The sequence below is a fragment of the Natrix helvetica genome (assembly GCF_964273705.1).
Source record: "Natrix helvetica genome assembly, chromosome: 1".
Lineage (NCBI taxonomy): Eukaryota > Metazoa > Chordata > Lepidosauria > Squamata > Natricidae > Natrix > Natrix helvetica.
The window spans coordinates 5212774-5226827 of NC_138548.1; the positions used below are offsets into that span (position 1 = coordinate 5212774).

General features: G+C 43.4%; 2 protein-coding genes across 5 annotated transcripts in view; one reads left to right on the top strand and one right to left on the bottom strand.

Annotated features, from left to right (window-relative positions):
- Positions 1-2553: 2553 nt before the first annotated feature.
- The window catches only part of LOC309386230 (vomeronasal type-2 receptor 26-like), a 267735-nt gene continuing 256234 nt past the window's right edge, over positions 2554-14054 (bottom strand). For 2 of the 4 annotated variants that reach the window (XM_081941372.1, XM_081941371.1), the window contains 3 exons: positions 8831-9049; positions 7425-7554; positions 2554-3602 (listed from right to left, as the gene is read on the bottom strand). In XM_081941372.1, coding sequence (XP_081797498.1) covers positions 2698-3602; positions 7425-7554; positions 8831-9049 — 1254 coding nt within the window. In that variant the 3' untranslated portion in view covers positions 2554-2697. The remainder of the gene's footprint in view (positions 3603-7424; positions 7555-8830; positions 9050-14054) is intronic. The other 2 variants (XM_081941370.1, XM_081941369.1) reach the window with 1 other exon arrangement.
- Positions 9522-13762, top strand: LOC309386357 (uncharacterized protein). Its single transcript, XM_081941629.1, has 2 exons — positions 9522-10663; positions 13353-13762. The coding sequence occupies exons 1-2, from the start codon at positions 9754-9756 to the stop codon at positions 13391-13393; spliced, it is 951 nt and encodes a 316-aa protein (XP_081797755.1). The 5' UTR covers positions 9522-9753; the 3' UTR covers positions 13394-13762.

The window sequence follows — 14054 nt, forward strand, 5'->3', positions numbered from 1 at the left end:
AGTTTCAACTAGTTTCAACTAATTTAAAATTACTTTAAAATAATTTAAACTATTTGGAGCCATAAAAATTGTTCTGCTATATTTTGAAGTCCAAGCAATGCTGTGAAGGTTTTGTCTTAGTGCCTGAAGATTGTTGGATATGAAGAAACTCTCATATTTAATCCCAGCAAAAACCCAAACAAATGACCTGTGGATGCTTGGTCCTCCCAATATTGGGACATAGCCAGTTTTAAAATAAACCGAAAGAAACATGCTGGTTTAAAAAAGGGCTAAGGATTATGAAATTTTAGAATAGAATAGAATAACAGAATTGGAAGGGACCTTGGAGGTCTTCTAGTCCAATCTCCTGCCTAGGCAGGAAACCCTACATTACTAAAAAACCTAAAGCCATCTCTATCTATTGGCCCTAAAGGATTATGTTCCTACTTCTTAAAAAAAACTTGCCACTGCCATAGCTGAACCTCTATGCACAATCTGTGAGGTATCTTTCAGAACCAGCTCCTTGCCTGACCTATGATAATTAGCTAAGGTCATACCTATCTTTTAAAAGGGAGACCCTAGTCTAGTAGAAAATTACAGACCAATCTCCTTGTGCTGCGTCACCTGTAAAGTCATGGAATCAATCCTAAACCAATCCATCACCCTCCATCTAGGGACAAAAAAACCTGCTCTCTAACAAGCCATTTCGTTTCAGAAAATGTCCTGTAATCTGCAATTCCTACAGAAACATTTGGACTGCACATCTTGACCAGGGTAAAGCAATAGATACAATTTACATAGACTTCTGCAAAGCCGTTGATTCAGTGGTGCACAGCAAATTACTGTTAAAACTAAGTTCTTACTGCATTTCTGTATCCCTACACAAATGGATATCTGCATACCTGACAAATAGGCAGCAAGTAGTCAAAATAGGGAGGGCCCTATCAAATCTGGCACAAGTTAACAAAATAGAATAGAAAAAATAGAATAGAATAAAAGAATTGGAAGGGACCTTGGAGGTCTTCTAATCCAACCCCCTGCCTAGGCAGGAAACCCTATACTGTTTCAGACAAATGGTTATCCAGCATCTTCTTAAAAACTTTCAGTGTTGGAGCAATCACAACTTCTGGAGGCAGGTTGTTCCACTGATTAATTGTTCTAACTGTTGGGAAATTTCTCCTCAGTTCCAAGTTGCTCCTCTCCTTGATTAGTTTCCACCCATTGCTTCTTGTTATACACCCAGGTGCTTTGGAGAATAGTTTGACTCCATCTTCTTTGTGGCAACCCCTGAGATGTTAGAACATTGTTATCATGTCTACACTAATCCTTCTTTTCATTAAACTAGACATACCCAATTCCTGCAACTGTTCTTCATATGTTTTAGTCTCCAGTCCCCTAATCATCTTTGTTGCTGTTCTCTGCACTCTTTCTAGAATCTCCACATCTTTTTTACATCGTGGCGACCAGAACTGAATGCAGTATTCCAAGTGTAGCCTTACCAAGGCATTATAAAGTGGTATTAACCCTTCACGTGATCTTGATTCTATCCCTCTGTTGATGCAGCCTAGAACCGTGTTGGCTTTTTTGACAGCTGCTGCACACGGCTGGCTCCTATTTAAACGGTTGTCCACTAGGATACCAAGATCAAAAAGGCAGCATTCTAGGACCCACACTCTTTTTTTTTACATCCATGACATATGCGGTCATATTAAAAGCAGCTTCATCCTCTTCACTGGTGACGTAAAATTACCACTGACAATGACACTACTCCACAAGCGACCTTGACCATGTGCCTGAATGGTCGCGAGACTGGCAACTCCAAATCTCAACCAATAAATGCTCTGTCCTACACACTGGCAATAAAAATCAGAACACCAAATGCAAACTGGGTGGATACAACCTCGTAGATGACCCTCATTCTGTTAAGGACCTAGGAGTACTCATCTCAAGTGATGTAAGCCCCAGAACCCACTGTAACAGCATTGCCAAAAAAAGACTTCAGCAACAGAGTGGTCAACGCCTGGAATGCTCTACCTGACTCCATAGTTGCACCCTCTGACACTCACAGCTTCAACCTTAAACTGTCTACTGTGGACCTCACCCCATTCCTAAGAGGTCCCTAAAGGGGGCATGCACCAGCGTACCTACAATTCCTGTCCTACTGTCCCCATTTATTTTTATTCACCTCTTTCATTCATGTCCATGTTTATATTAATACCTGCTATCTTGTACATGTTTGACAAACTAATAAAATACAAAAAAAATAGGCAGCAAAGTTGGATTTGAAAAATAATTTGAAAATGCTAACGAGGTCTGTAAAATATTGTTGAAACTGAATCTGGAAAACAATTATGTTAAACAATGTGTGATTTATCGGACAAGGAACTTTGGATATAACAATGGTAGAGAAATGGAAAAATAGGCAGAAAAATGGTTTAAAATTTGCATTGAAATATTATTTGACATAAAACATTCATAAATATGTATTGTTGATATCTAAGAGCTGATAAACTGTTATAGATGTATATAAGTACATAAAAGTTTAGCTAATGGTTGCTGATTAAGAGATTGTGATTAGTCAATTCATTTGATTTCAATTTAATGGCAAAACCACGCCCTCATTTCATCTCATTTGTTTAGAAATCAGATCAAACATACAGACAAAAATCAAATTTAAAGTCCAAAAATCAAAATAAAATTTCACAATTCCCACATCAATCAGAGGTTCTTGCGCCTCATTATATTCTCTTTACAATTCAGATCAGGCCTCAGTAGAATAATGTAGCATTTGGGGAAAAAGATGCAAGCCAAGAGACCAGCCCCAGAGGCCAAGATGGAGAAGATCTCCACAGCCACCATGGACTTTCCTTTAGTGTTCAGGTAGGTGGGGAGGAATGAGATCCAAACACTGCAAAAGACCAGCATGCTGAAAGCAATGAACTTGGCTTCGTTAAAGCTGTCAGGCAATTTCCTGGCCAGAAAAGCCACCATGAAACTGACAAGGGCCAAAAAACCCAGGTAGGCAAGGACAGTGTAAAACATCAAATCTGAGCCTTCCTTGCATTCCAAGATGGCCTCTCCTACTAAGGAGTGGAAGTCAAAGTTGGGAAATGGGGGAGAGGTTAGCAGCCAGACAGCACAAAGAATTGCTTGGATTAGGGGACAGTTTATGACAATGGAGTTGGTCAGCGTTTTTCCTAACATTTTCCTTGTCCGGTTTCCTGGTTTGGTGGCCATGAAGGCCAAGACCACCATGACTGTTTTTGCCAACACAGAGGAAACTGCAAGGGAAAAGAGAATGGCAAAGGCAGTTTGTCGGAAGAGACAAGTGAGCTTCCTAGGATGACCAATGAAGAAAAAGGAGCAGAGGAAGCAGAGCAGAAGGGAGACCAGAAGGATATAGGTGAGATTTCGGTTGTTGGCCTTGACTATTGGTGTGTCATGATGTTTATGGAAAATCACCAGGATGGCAGATGTGATGAAAGAAAGGAAAAGAGCTAGAGAAGTCAAAGTGTATCCCAGGGTCTCTTGATAGCTGAGGAAGTGGATCTTCTTTGCAATGCATTGGTCCTTCTCCTTATTGGGATATTGGTCTTCTGGGCAGGGGTCACAGAGGGCTGCATCTGAAAATAAGAATTTTTGTGTAAGGATTTTAGCATCATCTGCCATGATCATTATGCCTCTGCAAGGACTGACATAACGGTTTCCTTTTTGCTCTGGCAAACCCACTAATATTGGTAGTGATACAGTGCAATTGATGGTGCATCCAAAAAAAAAAAAAACCCCATCCTTCATTCAGGATGATTCTAGGGCAAGGTAAGCCAGAGAATAGAATCTGTTCAGTTCCATCTGGCCTGGTCAGTTTTTGTGAGAAAGAAAAGGCCATCTCCTGTCATTGCTAAAATATGACTGCTGTGGCTTTCAGTGTGAGAGACTTTGCAAACTATTCTTTTCCACTTTAAACTGGAACTCCAAGAAGATGAATGGATCTATCAGCCAGGAATCCTATATTTTATGTGTGCACATTGTTTATTGGCTTTCCTCTGGCTCTGAGGAGAGGTCTAGGCTGAGGTAGGGATAAATGCATCATCAGTCTTTTTTTAATTTTTATGTTTAACCACTTACACACATCAACAAAGATAGACATGTAACTAAAAACAACACAGGAACTAAACCTTACATCTTAAAGCAGATACCGTATTTTTGGAGTATAAGATGCACCATTTTCCCTCTAAAAAGAGGTTAAAAATCTGGGTGCATCTTATACACTGAATACAGCATTTTTGACTTCCTCAAACCCCACCCCCTTTGCAAAAATTGCCATTTATAGCCTTTAGGAGGCTGGGGAGGGCAAAAATGAGTGAAAAATGGGCCATGTTGTGCTCATTTTTGCCCCCTCCAGCCCCCAGGAAAAACAATAAAAAAAACAGCTCCTTTTTGTTTGTTTTGGGGGGCTCCCAGCCCCCAGGAGCACTTTACAGGCCTCCCAAAGGCTATGCATGTCCCTTTTTCTTACAATACACAGGGCCGTTTTCACGAGAAATGGGCTGTTTTTAGGAGGTCTGCAGACTGCAAAAACTTTTTTTAAAATTTGCCTCTTTAAAATCTTGGTGCGTCTTATACTCCAATGCGTCTTATATTCCAAAAATATGATACATATCAGTGAATCTTTACAGTTATTGTTTCCCCTCCTATACATTCCAAATTTTACGTTTGTGGTTTCTTACTCATTTTTGTGTACAATTTCTTAATTATTCATTTTTAACCATTTATATCAGATTCTCATACTACCTACATTGTATTGTATATACTTTTCTTACATTGAGATATCTTAACTTATTTTCCTACCCCCCATTTTATCTCTATATCCTAATTACTCTACTATACCTTAATTTTACAGTTCCTAATTTCTTGTTTCTATTCTCTAGCCATTTGTACCATTTTTCCCAAACTAAATAACATTCTGACTCCTCCTTTGCTTGTATTTCCTTTGTCAATTTGTCCATCTCCGTACATTCTAAAATCTTCCTTACCTCCTTGTCTTTTTTCGGTACTATATTGTTTTTCCATTTCTGTGCATATGATATTCTGGCCACAGTTGTAATATGTAGGATTAGGTATAATATTTCTCTACTGTACTGTGTTGTGGTTAAACCTAATAAAAATAGTTCTGGTTTCCAATCAATGCAGTTCCCGTTATTTCCTCAAGCCACTTTTTAATTTTGGTCCAGTATTTTTTGGCTGCCTCGCATATCCACCATGTGTGATAGTAAGTCAGTAAGAGCTGGCTGGGCTGAGGTTGGGATGAAATGCATCATCAGTCTTGAGTCCCTTCACACCCACAAGAGATCTAAATCCAGCCCACCTTGAATTCCATTGACTCTTATCCACCACCAATTCACTTTGACTGTTAGTAGTTCAGATTCTTGAATGGAATTTAAGATTAAAATAATCCTTTAAATTTATTTGAAATTCCTCAAATTTCTGATTTCCTCATTCTTGATAGGGTTAGGGTTAAGGAGACAGAAAATGCTAACAGAAGAAGGATCCCTAAAGAATGTGTGCTAAACCTTGACTCTCAGAAGCCATTCTTTCAGAGAATTGGCAAAAGTTTTTCCTGATGAGATATGACAATAGGTAATAGACAATAGGTATAGGGTTTCCTGCCTAGGCAGGGGGTTGCACTAGAAGACCTCCAAGGTCCCTTCCAACTCGTATTGTATTGTATTGTATTGTATTGTATTTGTATTATTTGCATTATTGGTATTATTTGCATTATTGGTATTATTGGCATTATTGGTATTATTGGCATTATTGGTATTGGTGGCGTTATTGGCATTGGTGGCATTATTGGTATTGGTATTGGTATTGGTATTGGTATTGGTATTGGTATTGGTATTGGTATTGGTATTGGTATTGTATTGTATTGTATTGTATTGTATTGTATTGTATTGTATTGTATTTATTGTATTGTATGGCTGGTAGGGGGCCCATACACTGTGTCCTAAAATTATCCTGCATCAAATTATTGAGGAGCAGAAAAATGGCTTGTCAGGGCAGGATCCATAAACAGACAGTCTCTGCTGAAAAGTATGAATACTCTGATGTAGTGTATTCCCAACAAAAATAATAAAATTAACATCTTTATCTACTCAATGACCTCTTAGATCCTGGAAGATTTGCATTTGAAAAGTGCTCTACCTGAAGGAGGAGCCAATGTCACGACGAGACGACGTGCAATCTCAATGCTCTGAGATCGCAGTCGATACTTTTGTGCTGGGTGGTCCAAACGGATCTAAAGCATCCCGCAGAGACGGTGAACAGGAAGAACACGTCTTGCTGATCTCAGGGACATCGCAAAGTCCCTGATTGATCCAAGAGAAGTTCTTCAATCCAATGACAAAAAATCCAGCCGTTAGGCTGATGAAGTCGGGGTAGCTCCAAAATGAAAGTATATGGAAAGAGAAAGTGTTTCCAGCTGGTGAGGAATTTTTACCATTTTAAAAGAGACTGCCTATAAAAAACTTAAAATTAATTTAAATTGGAGAACAGAAGAAATAAGCAGCGGAATTAAGTTTGGAATGGTTTTGGACAGTGGATTATCTTACTTTTTAAATGCTATCTTCACGGACGGAATTTATGGAAGCCTTTTAAAATGAATGGATTAAGTTTTCTTCTATTTTTTTTTCTTTTACTATTCTTTGTAACCTATGGACTAAAATTCATCTCTTTCATTACTGTGGGTGTTCTTCTAACTCATTCAAGAATCAGACTTTTTAAAACTTGAAATACAAAAAAGATACAAAAAGAAACAAAGAAAATTGCAACACTGCAACAATAGCACTGCTACTCAGAGGCTGGAGGTTTGTGTGAAACGAAACACTTTTACTTTTCTCACTGATTATCCTGGTTTGGCACTTCAAGGTCTCACTGCTTGTTTATAGAGAGTGATAAGAAGAAAAGCATAAAGATGTCCCTTTGAAGTATATCTTTAACCAGAGAAAGGTGAAAATAAAACGTTATTGTGAATCTATGCTTAATCTTGTTAAAACCTTCTAAGATAGAGGAGCAGTGTTTGTTAGCTGGAGATAATGGCACAATTTCAACAGCAGAAAGAAGTTTTAAGTCTGTAAAAGATATTCTCAGAAATGCAGAAATTATCAAACACACATGAGAGGATAGAGAAGAAGTTGGAAGACTTAGTGGATCTAACAGCAAAATATGATGAAAAAATTGAAGATGTTTATCAAGTGGAAAAATGGTGGTTAAAATCCAAAAAACTGAACAGGAAAATGAATATAAAGAAATTAAAATTGCTGATATTTATGGTTTTTGTAACCAACTGATACACTTTCTACAGTATGTAAAGAAGGATGTGTTGTGTTTGTTTTGAAAATAGAAAATTAAAAAAAAAATATTTAAAAAAGAAAAGAAAACTGTTCTACCTGTCTGATTTGAGATGGTTCCTTCAGGGCAAGGGTGACATTGGTAGCAGCAAACTGGCTCTCCCTCTGGAACTCTTTTCCTCTCTCCTGCCTGGCACCTCTTCTTGCCACACCTGGCAAAGGGCACCTTCTAAAAGAGAAAAGAGAAATATTTGAAGTGCCTTGGGCAATGAACACAATTAATTTATTCATTTCCACTTTCCCATTTTCCTGTTGAGAATGTCTGCATAAAAAGGTGTTCACCAAGTTCTAATAGAAAAAGAAGGAAAAAGAAACACTCCTGGGGGGATCAGTGCCGTTAGTAATACACCAAGGGATTTTAAAATTTGGATCTTGAACTTCAAAGTTGCTACATTGAACTATGGTTTTTCTAAAAGAAAGAATGATGACAATCCAACTGAACAGAAACAGTCCATGGAAATCACAGCCTGATCCAATCTAATTTAGGCAACAAAAACGGAATGCACAGGTACAGTATAGGTGGTACTGTGCTCAATAGTAGTAACTGTGAGAGGGATCTTGGAGTTCTAGTGGACAACCATTTAAATATGAGCCAGCCGTGTGCAGCAGCTGCCAAAAAAGCCAACACCGTCCTAGGCTGCATCAACAGAGGGATAGAATCAAGATCACGTGAAGTGTTAATACCACTTTATAATGCCTTGGTAAGGCCACACTTGGAATCCTGCATTCAGTTTTGGTTGCCACGATGTAAAAAAGATGTGGAGACTCTAGAAAGAGTGCAGAGAAGAGCAACAAAGATGATTAGGGGACTGGAGACTAAAACATATGAAGAACGGTTGCAGGAACTAGGTATGTCTAGCTTAAGAGAAAGAAGGACTAGGGGAGACATGATAGCACTGTTCCAATATCTCAGGGGTTGCCACAAAGAAGAGGGAGTCAAGCTATTCTCCAAGGCACCTGAGGACAGAACAAGAAGCAATGGGTGGAAACTAATCAAGGAGAGAAGCAACTTAGAACTGAGGAGAAACTTCCTGACAGTTAGAACAATTAATCAGTGGAACAGCTTGCCTCCAGAAGTTGTGAATGCCCCAACACTGGAAGTCTTTAAGAAGAAGTTGGATAGCCATTTGTCTGGAATGGTATAGGGTTTCCTGCCTAGGCAGGGGGTTGGACTAGAAGACCTCCAAGGTCCCTTCCAACTCTACTCTTGTATTGTATTGTATAATAGCATCCTGGTTTTAAAGAGAAGTTCTTCCTACTCCCACCCATTGTTGGACCTTTCACAAATTAGACTTCAAATTTGTTAACCTCAAATGCAAATAATTCACCAAATACCAAAGTGCTTTTCTACATATTTAGACCTCTTTTCATCTGAGAAGGATGTTCAGAATCCCCAGGAGAGAGTGATTCTTTTCCTGAATTTACAACATTTCCTTCCTGCTCACCTTTGAGGCCCAGATGATCGCATCAGAGTTAATGGTGAAATCCTGGCCTGGGGCAGCCCTGGGATCCTTGTGCCCAACTTTCACAGGTACTAAAATTTTAATGGGGTGGACAACCCAGTTGACGATATCATAACGAGCAGTTCTCAGTCCAGTTTCTGAGAAGGAGACTTTATCTCCGGCACTGTTGTTGAAGTGGACATTCCTCAAATTGTCAAGTATCTGAAAGAAAAGAGATCTTCAGAAATTGAAGCAATTAGCTGAAAGGCAGAAACGAAACATCATGGCATCTATCATTTTGTGGTGGCCATCATCATAGGAAACAGGTATAAATCTGAAAAATTAGAGTTGGGTCTTGGTTGAGATATGAGCAATGAGGAGTAACACCAATATTTGGATCCTTTGACATAACAATGCAAAAAGTTCTCTTTATCACTGGGCATTTGTATTTTGACTTCCACAACTGCACTTTTAACCAAATGGCAGAATTACAGGTAGCCCTCAATTTACGACCACAAGAGAACCCAAACATTCTGTTGCTAAGTGAGATATTGGTTAAATGAGTTTCGCCCTTTCTTGATTCTGTTAAGTGAATCAGTGCAGTTGTTAACTTAGTATCATGGTTGTTAAGTCAATCTGGATTCCCCATTGATTTAGTTTGTCAGATAGTCACAAAATGAAATCATGTTGTTGTGTACTGAGCCGATCCACCAGTAGGTGGCGCGGGTAGACCTTCCTTTAATTGGTTCCCCGACTGTCGGCGTTTGTATAAATTGCTGTCAGCCGGAGATTGTGTATCTTGGCTTAGTCAGTTACTGTTGTTTTTAAATAAAGATTAACGTCTAGCAGCCGTCTTTTACTCCCTGCCTTGGAACACAAAACTGGCAACGAAGGTGAGCGAACCTGAACCTCACACCATAAGAACTATGGCTAATACAGCTTTCTTCGCTTCATTCCGCATTGAGGCCGAATCCTGGGAGGCGTTTATGGAACGGTTTGAATGTTTTCTTCAAGCCCATGACCTGCTGAATCTCTCGCTTGAACATAAGAGGGGTATTTTCTTGAATTACTGTGGCCCAGAAATGTTTGCCACGGCAAGGGCACTATCTGCCCCCACCCCTGTTCATACCATGCCATGGGAGCTTCTCATGGCAAAACTTAAAACACACTATGAGCCAGCGCCCTCACATTTTGCCAGGCGCCAAGACTTTCGCCACTGCGTTCAACGAGATGGACAATCTATAAGTCAGTACGTAGCCGCGCTTAGAGCTGCCGCTATTACTTGTGAATTTGCCGACGTAGACGAAGCGCTCCTCGAGCAATTCATCTATGGTTTAAAGGATGTTAATCTCCACCGGCGCATTCTCTCCCGCTCGGACCTCACATTGAAGAATGCTGTCGATGAGGCTCGCGCTTACGAAATGGCAGGTCAATCCACTCCTGACCAGAGGCATTTTCCTCCAGCTATTTCTTCAGCCACCAACCAGCTTGTCGCCTCTAACTCTTTTCAAACTGACTTAGATTTGGTGATTGACCGCCTGCAATCTTTGAGCCATAAAGATACACGGAATTGCCTCAGCTGCGGCGGCCACCATTTGCGCTCAGCCTGCCGTTTCTGCACTGCTGTGTGCCGAAAGTGCGGTAAACGGGGCCATTTAGCAAATGTTTGCCGCTCTACTGTTCCTGGTTCCCGTCCTGCTACGGTGCCTTCTATCTACCGGCCAGCGCCGCCGCCTCTCCCTGCCAGGCGCCAAAATTTTCTCTCCCTAGGTGACATTGACGACTCTTGTCCGGAATGGGTCGTCGACGCTTCCTCCTCCTCCCAGGGAGAACGTGGTAAGATCCATCTCTCGCTTCAGATCGAAGGCAGCCCGTGCTCCATGGAACTGGACACCGGATCTGCCCGTTCTATCATGTCCTGGAGCACCTTCTCTTCTCTTCTGCCTAACTTCCGAACACGTGACCTAACTCCTGCCTGCTGCCATCTTCGAGACTACCAGGGCAACCCAATTCCGCTGCTGGGTTGCGCGACGCCTACTGTTACCTACGGTTCTTTCAATGGGCGTCTGCCATTATTAATTGTAAAAAAAAACCTAGCTTCTCTACTAGGGATGGACTGGTTCCGTGCTCTCGGTCTATTTGTTTCAGGGATCCACTCTACCCGGTGTTCTTCTTCCCTTGGGGATGACCTTTCTTCCCTTCTTTCTGAATTTTCTGATGTTTTCTCTTCTTCTCTGGGCTGCTATACGGGCTCTCCTATTTCCCTCAACCTTGATCCTACTGTTGCTCCTATCCGTCTCAAAGCCCGACGTCTGCCTTTTGCCTTAAGGGCAAAGGTAGACGCTGAAATTGATAAGCTTCTTGCCCAGGGGGTGCTTCAACCTGTGGACTTTTCTTCGTGGGAGACTCCTATAGTAGTCCCCTTGAAGTCCGATGGATCCGTAAGGATCTGCGCGGACTTTAAGTCAACTGTCAATAAGGCCCTTCAAGCCCATCCCTATCCTGTTCCAGTTGTGCAACACGTCCTGCACACACTCGGCCAGGGCAAGATTTTTGCTAAATTGGACCTTGCGCAAGCGTATCAGCAGCTCCCTGTTGACGACGCCACGGCGCTTGCGCAAACAATCGTGACCCACCGCGGCGCTTTTAAATGCAAAAGGCTCCAGTTTGGCATTAGTGTTGCTCCTGGCATATTTCAAAGTCTCATGGAGCGGTTGCTCCATGGGATCCCTGGTGTCACTCCCTACTTCGATGATGTCCTGATCGCTGCTCAGGATTGATCAGGACTCGCCAAAGTTCTTCGCTCCGTCCTACAGCGTTTCCGTAAAGCTGGCCTCCGCCTTAAACCCTCCAAATGCCAGCTTGGTGTTCCCTCTGTTGAATTCTTAGGTTTCCTCATTGACCGGCATGGCGTCCATCCCTCCCCTTCCAAAATAGACGCCATTCTCTCCGCCCCCACTCCCTCTAACAAGGTTGAGTTGCAGGCCTTTCTTGGCCTCCTCAACTTCTATTCCTCTTTCATGCCTCATAAAGCTTCCCTCACAGAGCCTCTCCATAGGCTTTTAGATAGCTCTGCCGCCTGGTCATGGACTAGCCACAAAGCGCAGGCGCTCATGGCTGTCAAGGAATCTCTCACGCGCCCACCTGTCCTGGTACAATACGATCAGTCCCTTCCTCTGCTCCTTGCTTGCAACACCTCCCCCTTCGGCGTCGGGGCTGTTCTGAGCCACGCTTACCCTGATGGCTCGGAAGCCCCTATTGCCTTTTACTCCCGCACTTTGTCCAAGCCTGAGCGAAATTATAGCCAGCTGGACAAAGAGGCGCTGGCCGCCATTGCGGGGGTAAAACGTTTCCACCACTATCTCTACGACCGTCTTTTCTCCCTCCTTACGGATCACAAGCCTCTTTTGGGCATCCTCACAGGGGATCACCCTACTCCTCCCATCCTCTCCACTCGCATGTCGCGCTGGGCGGAATTTCTCTCTGCTTACAATTACTCCCTCATTCATAAGCCCGGCCGCCACATGGGCCACGCGGACGCTCTTAGCCGCTGCCCGCTTCCCCTGCTTCTTTCCGACCCAGCTCCCATTGAGTCCATCCACCTCCTGGACGAACTCCATCTGCCCATTACTGCCTCCAATATAGCCCTGTCCTCTCTCTCTGATTCCACCATTTCTGCTGTCCTTAACTATGTTCGCAGGGGATGGCCTCCCTCCCGCCAGTCTGTGCTTGCACGCCTCCATGAAGGGCACCCAGGCATAGTCCGGATGAAATCCCTGGGCAGGGGGTATGTCTGGTGGCCCTCGATGGATGCAGACATTACGGCTTGGGTGCAGCGCTGCACCCCATGCCAACAGGTCCGTCCCGCCCCTCCCTCTGCCCCTGCTCGCGAGTGGGAACATCCTAGGGCTCCGTGGAATCGTCTCCATATAGATTTCATGGGCCCCCTCGCAGGCACTTCCTTTTTCCTTGTCATAGATGCCTGGTCTAAGTGGGTGGAACTTTTTCCTATGCCCTCTACCACCTCCGCGGCCACTATCCGCATCCTTAATTCACTGTTCAACACCCATGGGTTGCCAGACATCATTGTCTCGGACAATGGCCCCCAGTTCACTTCCCAGGAATTCCAACAATTCCTTGCAGTTTTGGGTATTCGCCATGCCCCAGTCGCTCCCTTTCGCCCTGCGGGGAATGGCCTGGCTGAACGTGCTGTGCGTTCCGCCAAGGAATCACTTGCCCGCATGGTTAATCTTCCTTTATCCTCCCGGATTACTACCTATCTGCGTTCCCAGCATTCCACCCCGTGCCCCCTCACAGGCAAAAGTCCTGCTGAACTCCTCTTGGGCAGGAAAATCCGGACCACCCTGGACCGTTTACACCCTCTGTATTTCTCTTCTCCTCTTCCTACCTCTCCCCCTCCTAGGGCTTTTCGGGTGGGTGAGAGGGTTTTTGCACGGAACTTCGCGGGTGATCCAAAGTTGGTACCCGGAAGTATTGCGGACATAACGGGGCCCTGCTCTTACAGGGTCCTACTCGGCGATGGACGAATGTGGCGGCGCCACATAGATCAGCTGCGGTGGCGAACTGACGATGGGTCTCCGGATAGACCATCAACTCCGAGTAGACTAGGCCCTAGCGACGTCGCCTGCCGGCCCAACGACAACAACGCAGCTAGCTCTGAACCCGTGTCCCCCACCACGTTTAGATCTGCAGACTTATCTTGTAACTTTGGTGCACCTCCCGGGGCGGGGCCTCTGGAACCGCTCCGCCTGCCTTCTGGACCGAGCCATCCTCCTACGTCAACCACAGACACTCCTCCCCTGCGAAGATCTCTGTGCGTGCGCCAGCGTCCCGGGTATTTACGGGACTACGTCTGCACGAACCAGGGGAAAGGGGTGTTGTGTACTGAGCCGATCCACCAGTAGGTGGCGCGGGTAGACCTTCCTTTTATTGGTTCCCCGACTGTCGGCATTTGTATAAATTGCTGTCAGCCGGAGATTGTGTTTCTTGGCTTAGTCAGTTACTGTTGTTTTTAAATAAAGATTAACGTCTAGCAGCCGTCTTTTATTCCCTGCCTTGGAACACAAAACATGTGATCAAAAATATGAGTCAGTTGCCAAGCATCTGACTTTGATGACATGTCCATTTGGATACTGAATGGTTGCAAGTGTGAAAAATGCTGTTGTAACTTTGAATGGTCACTAAATGAATTGTTGTAACTCGAGGA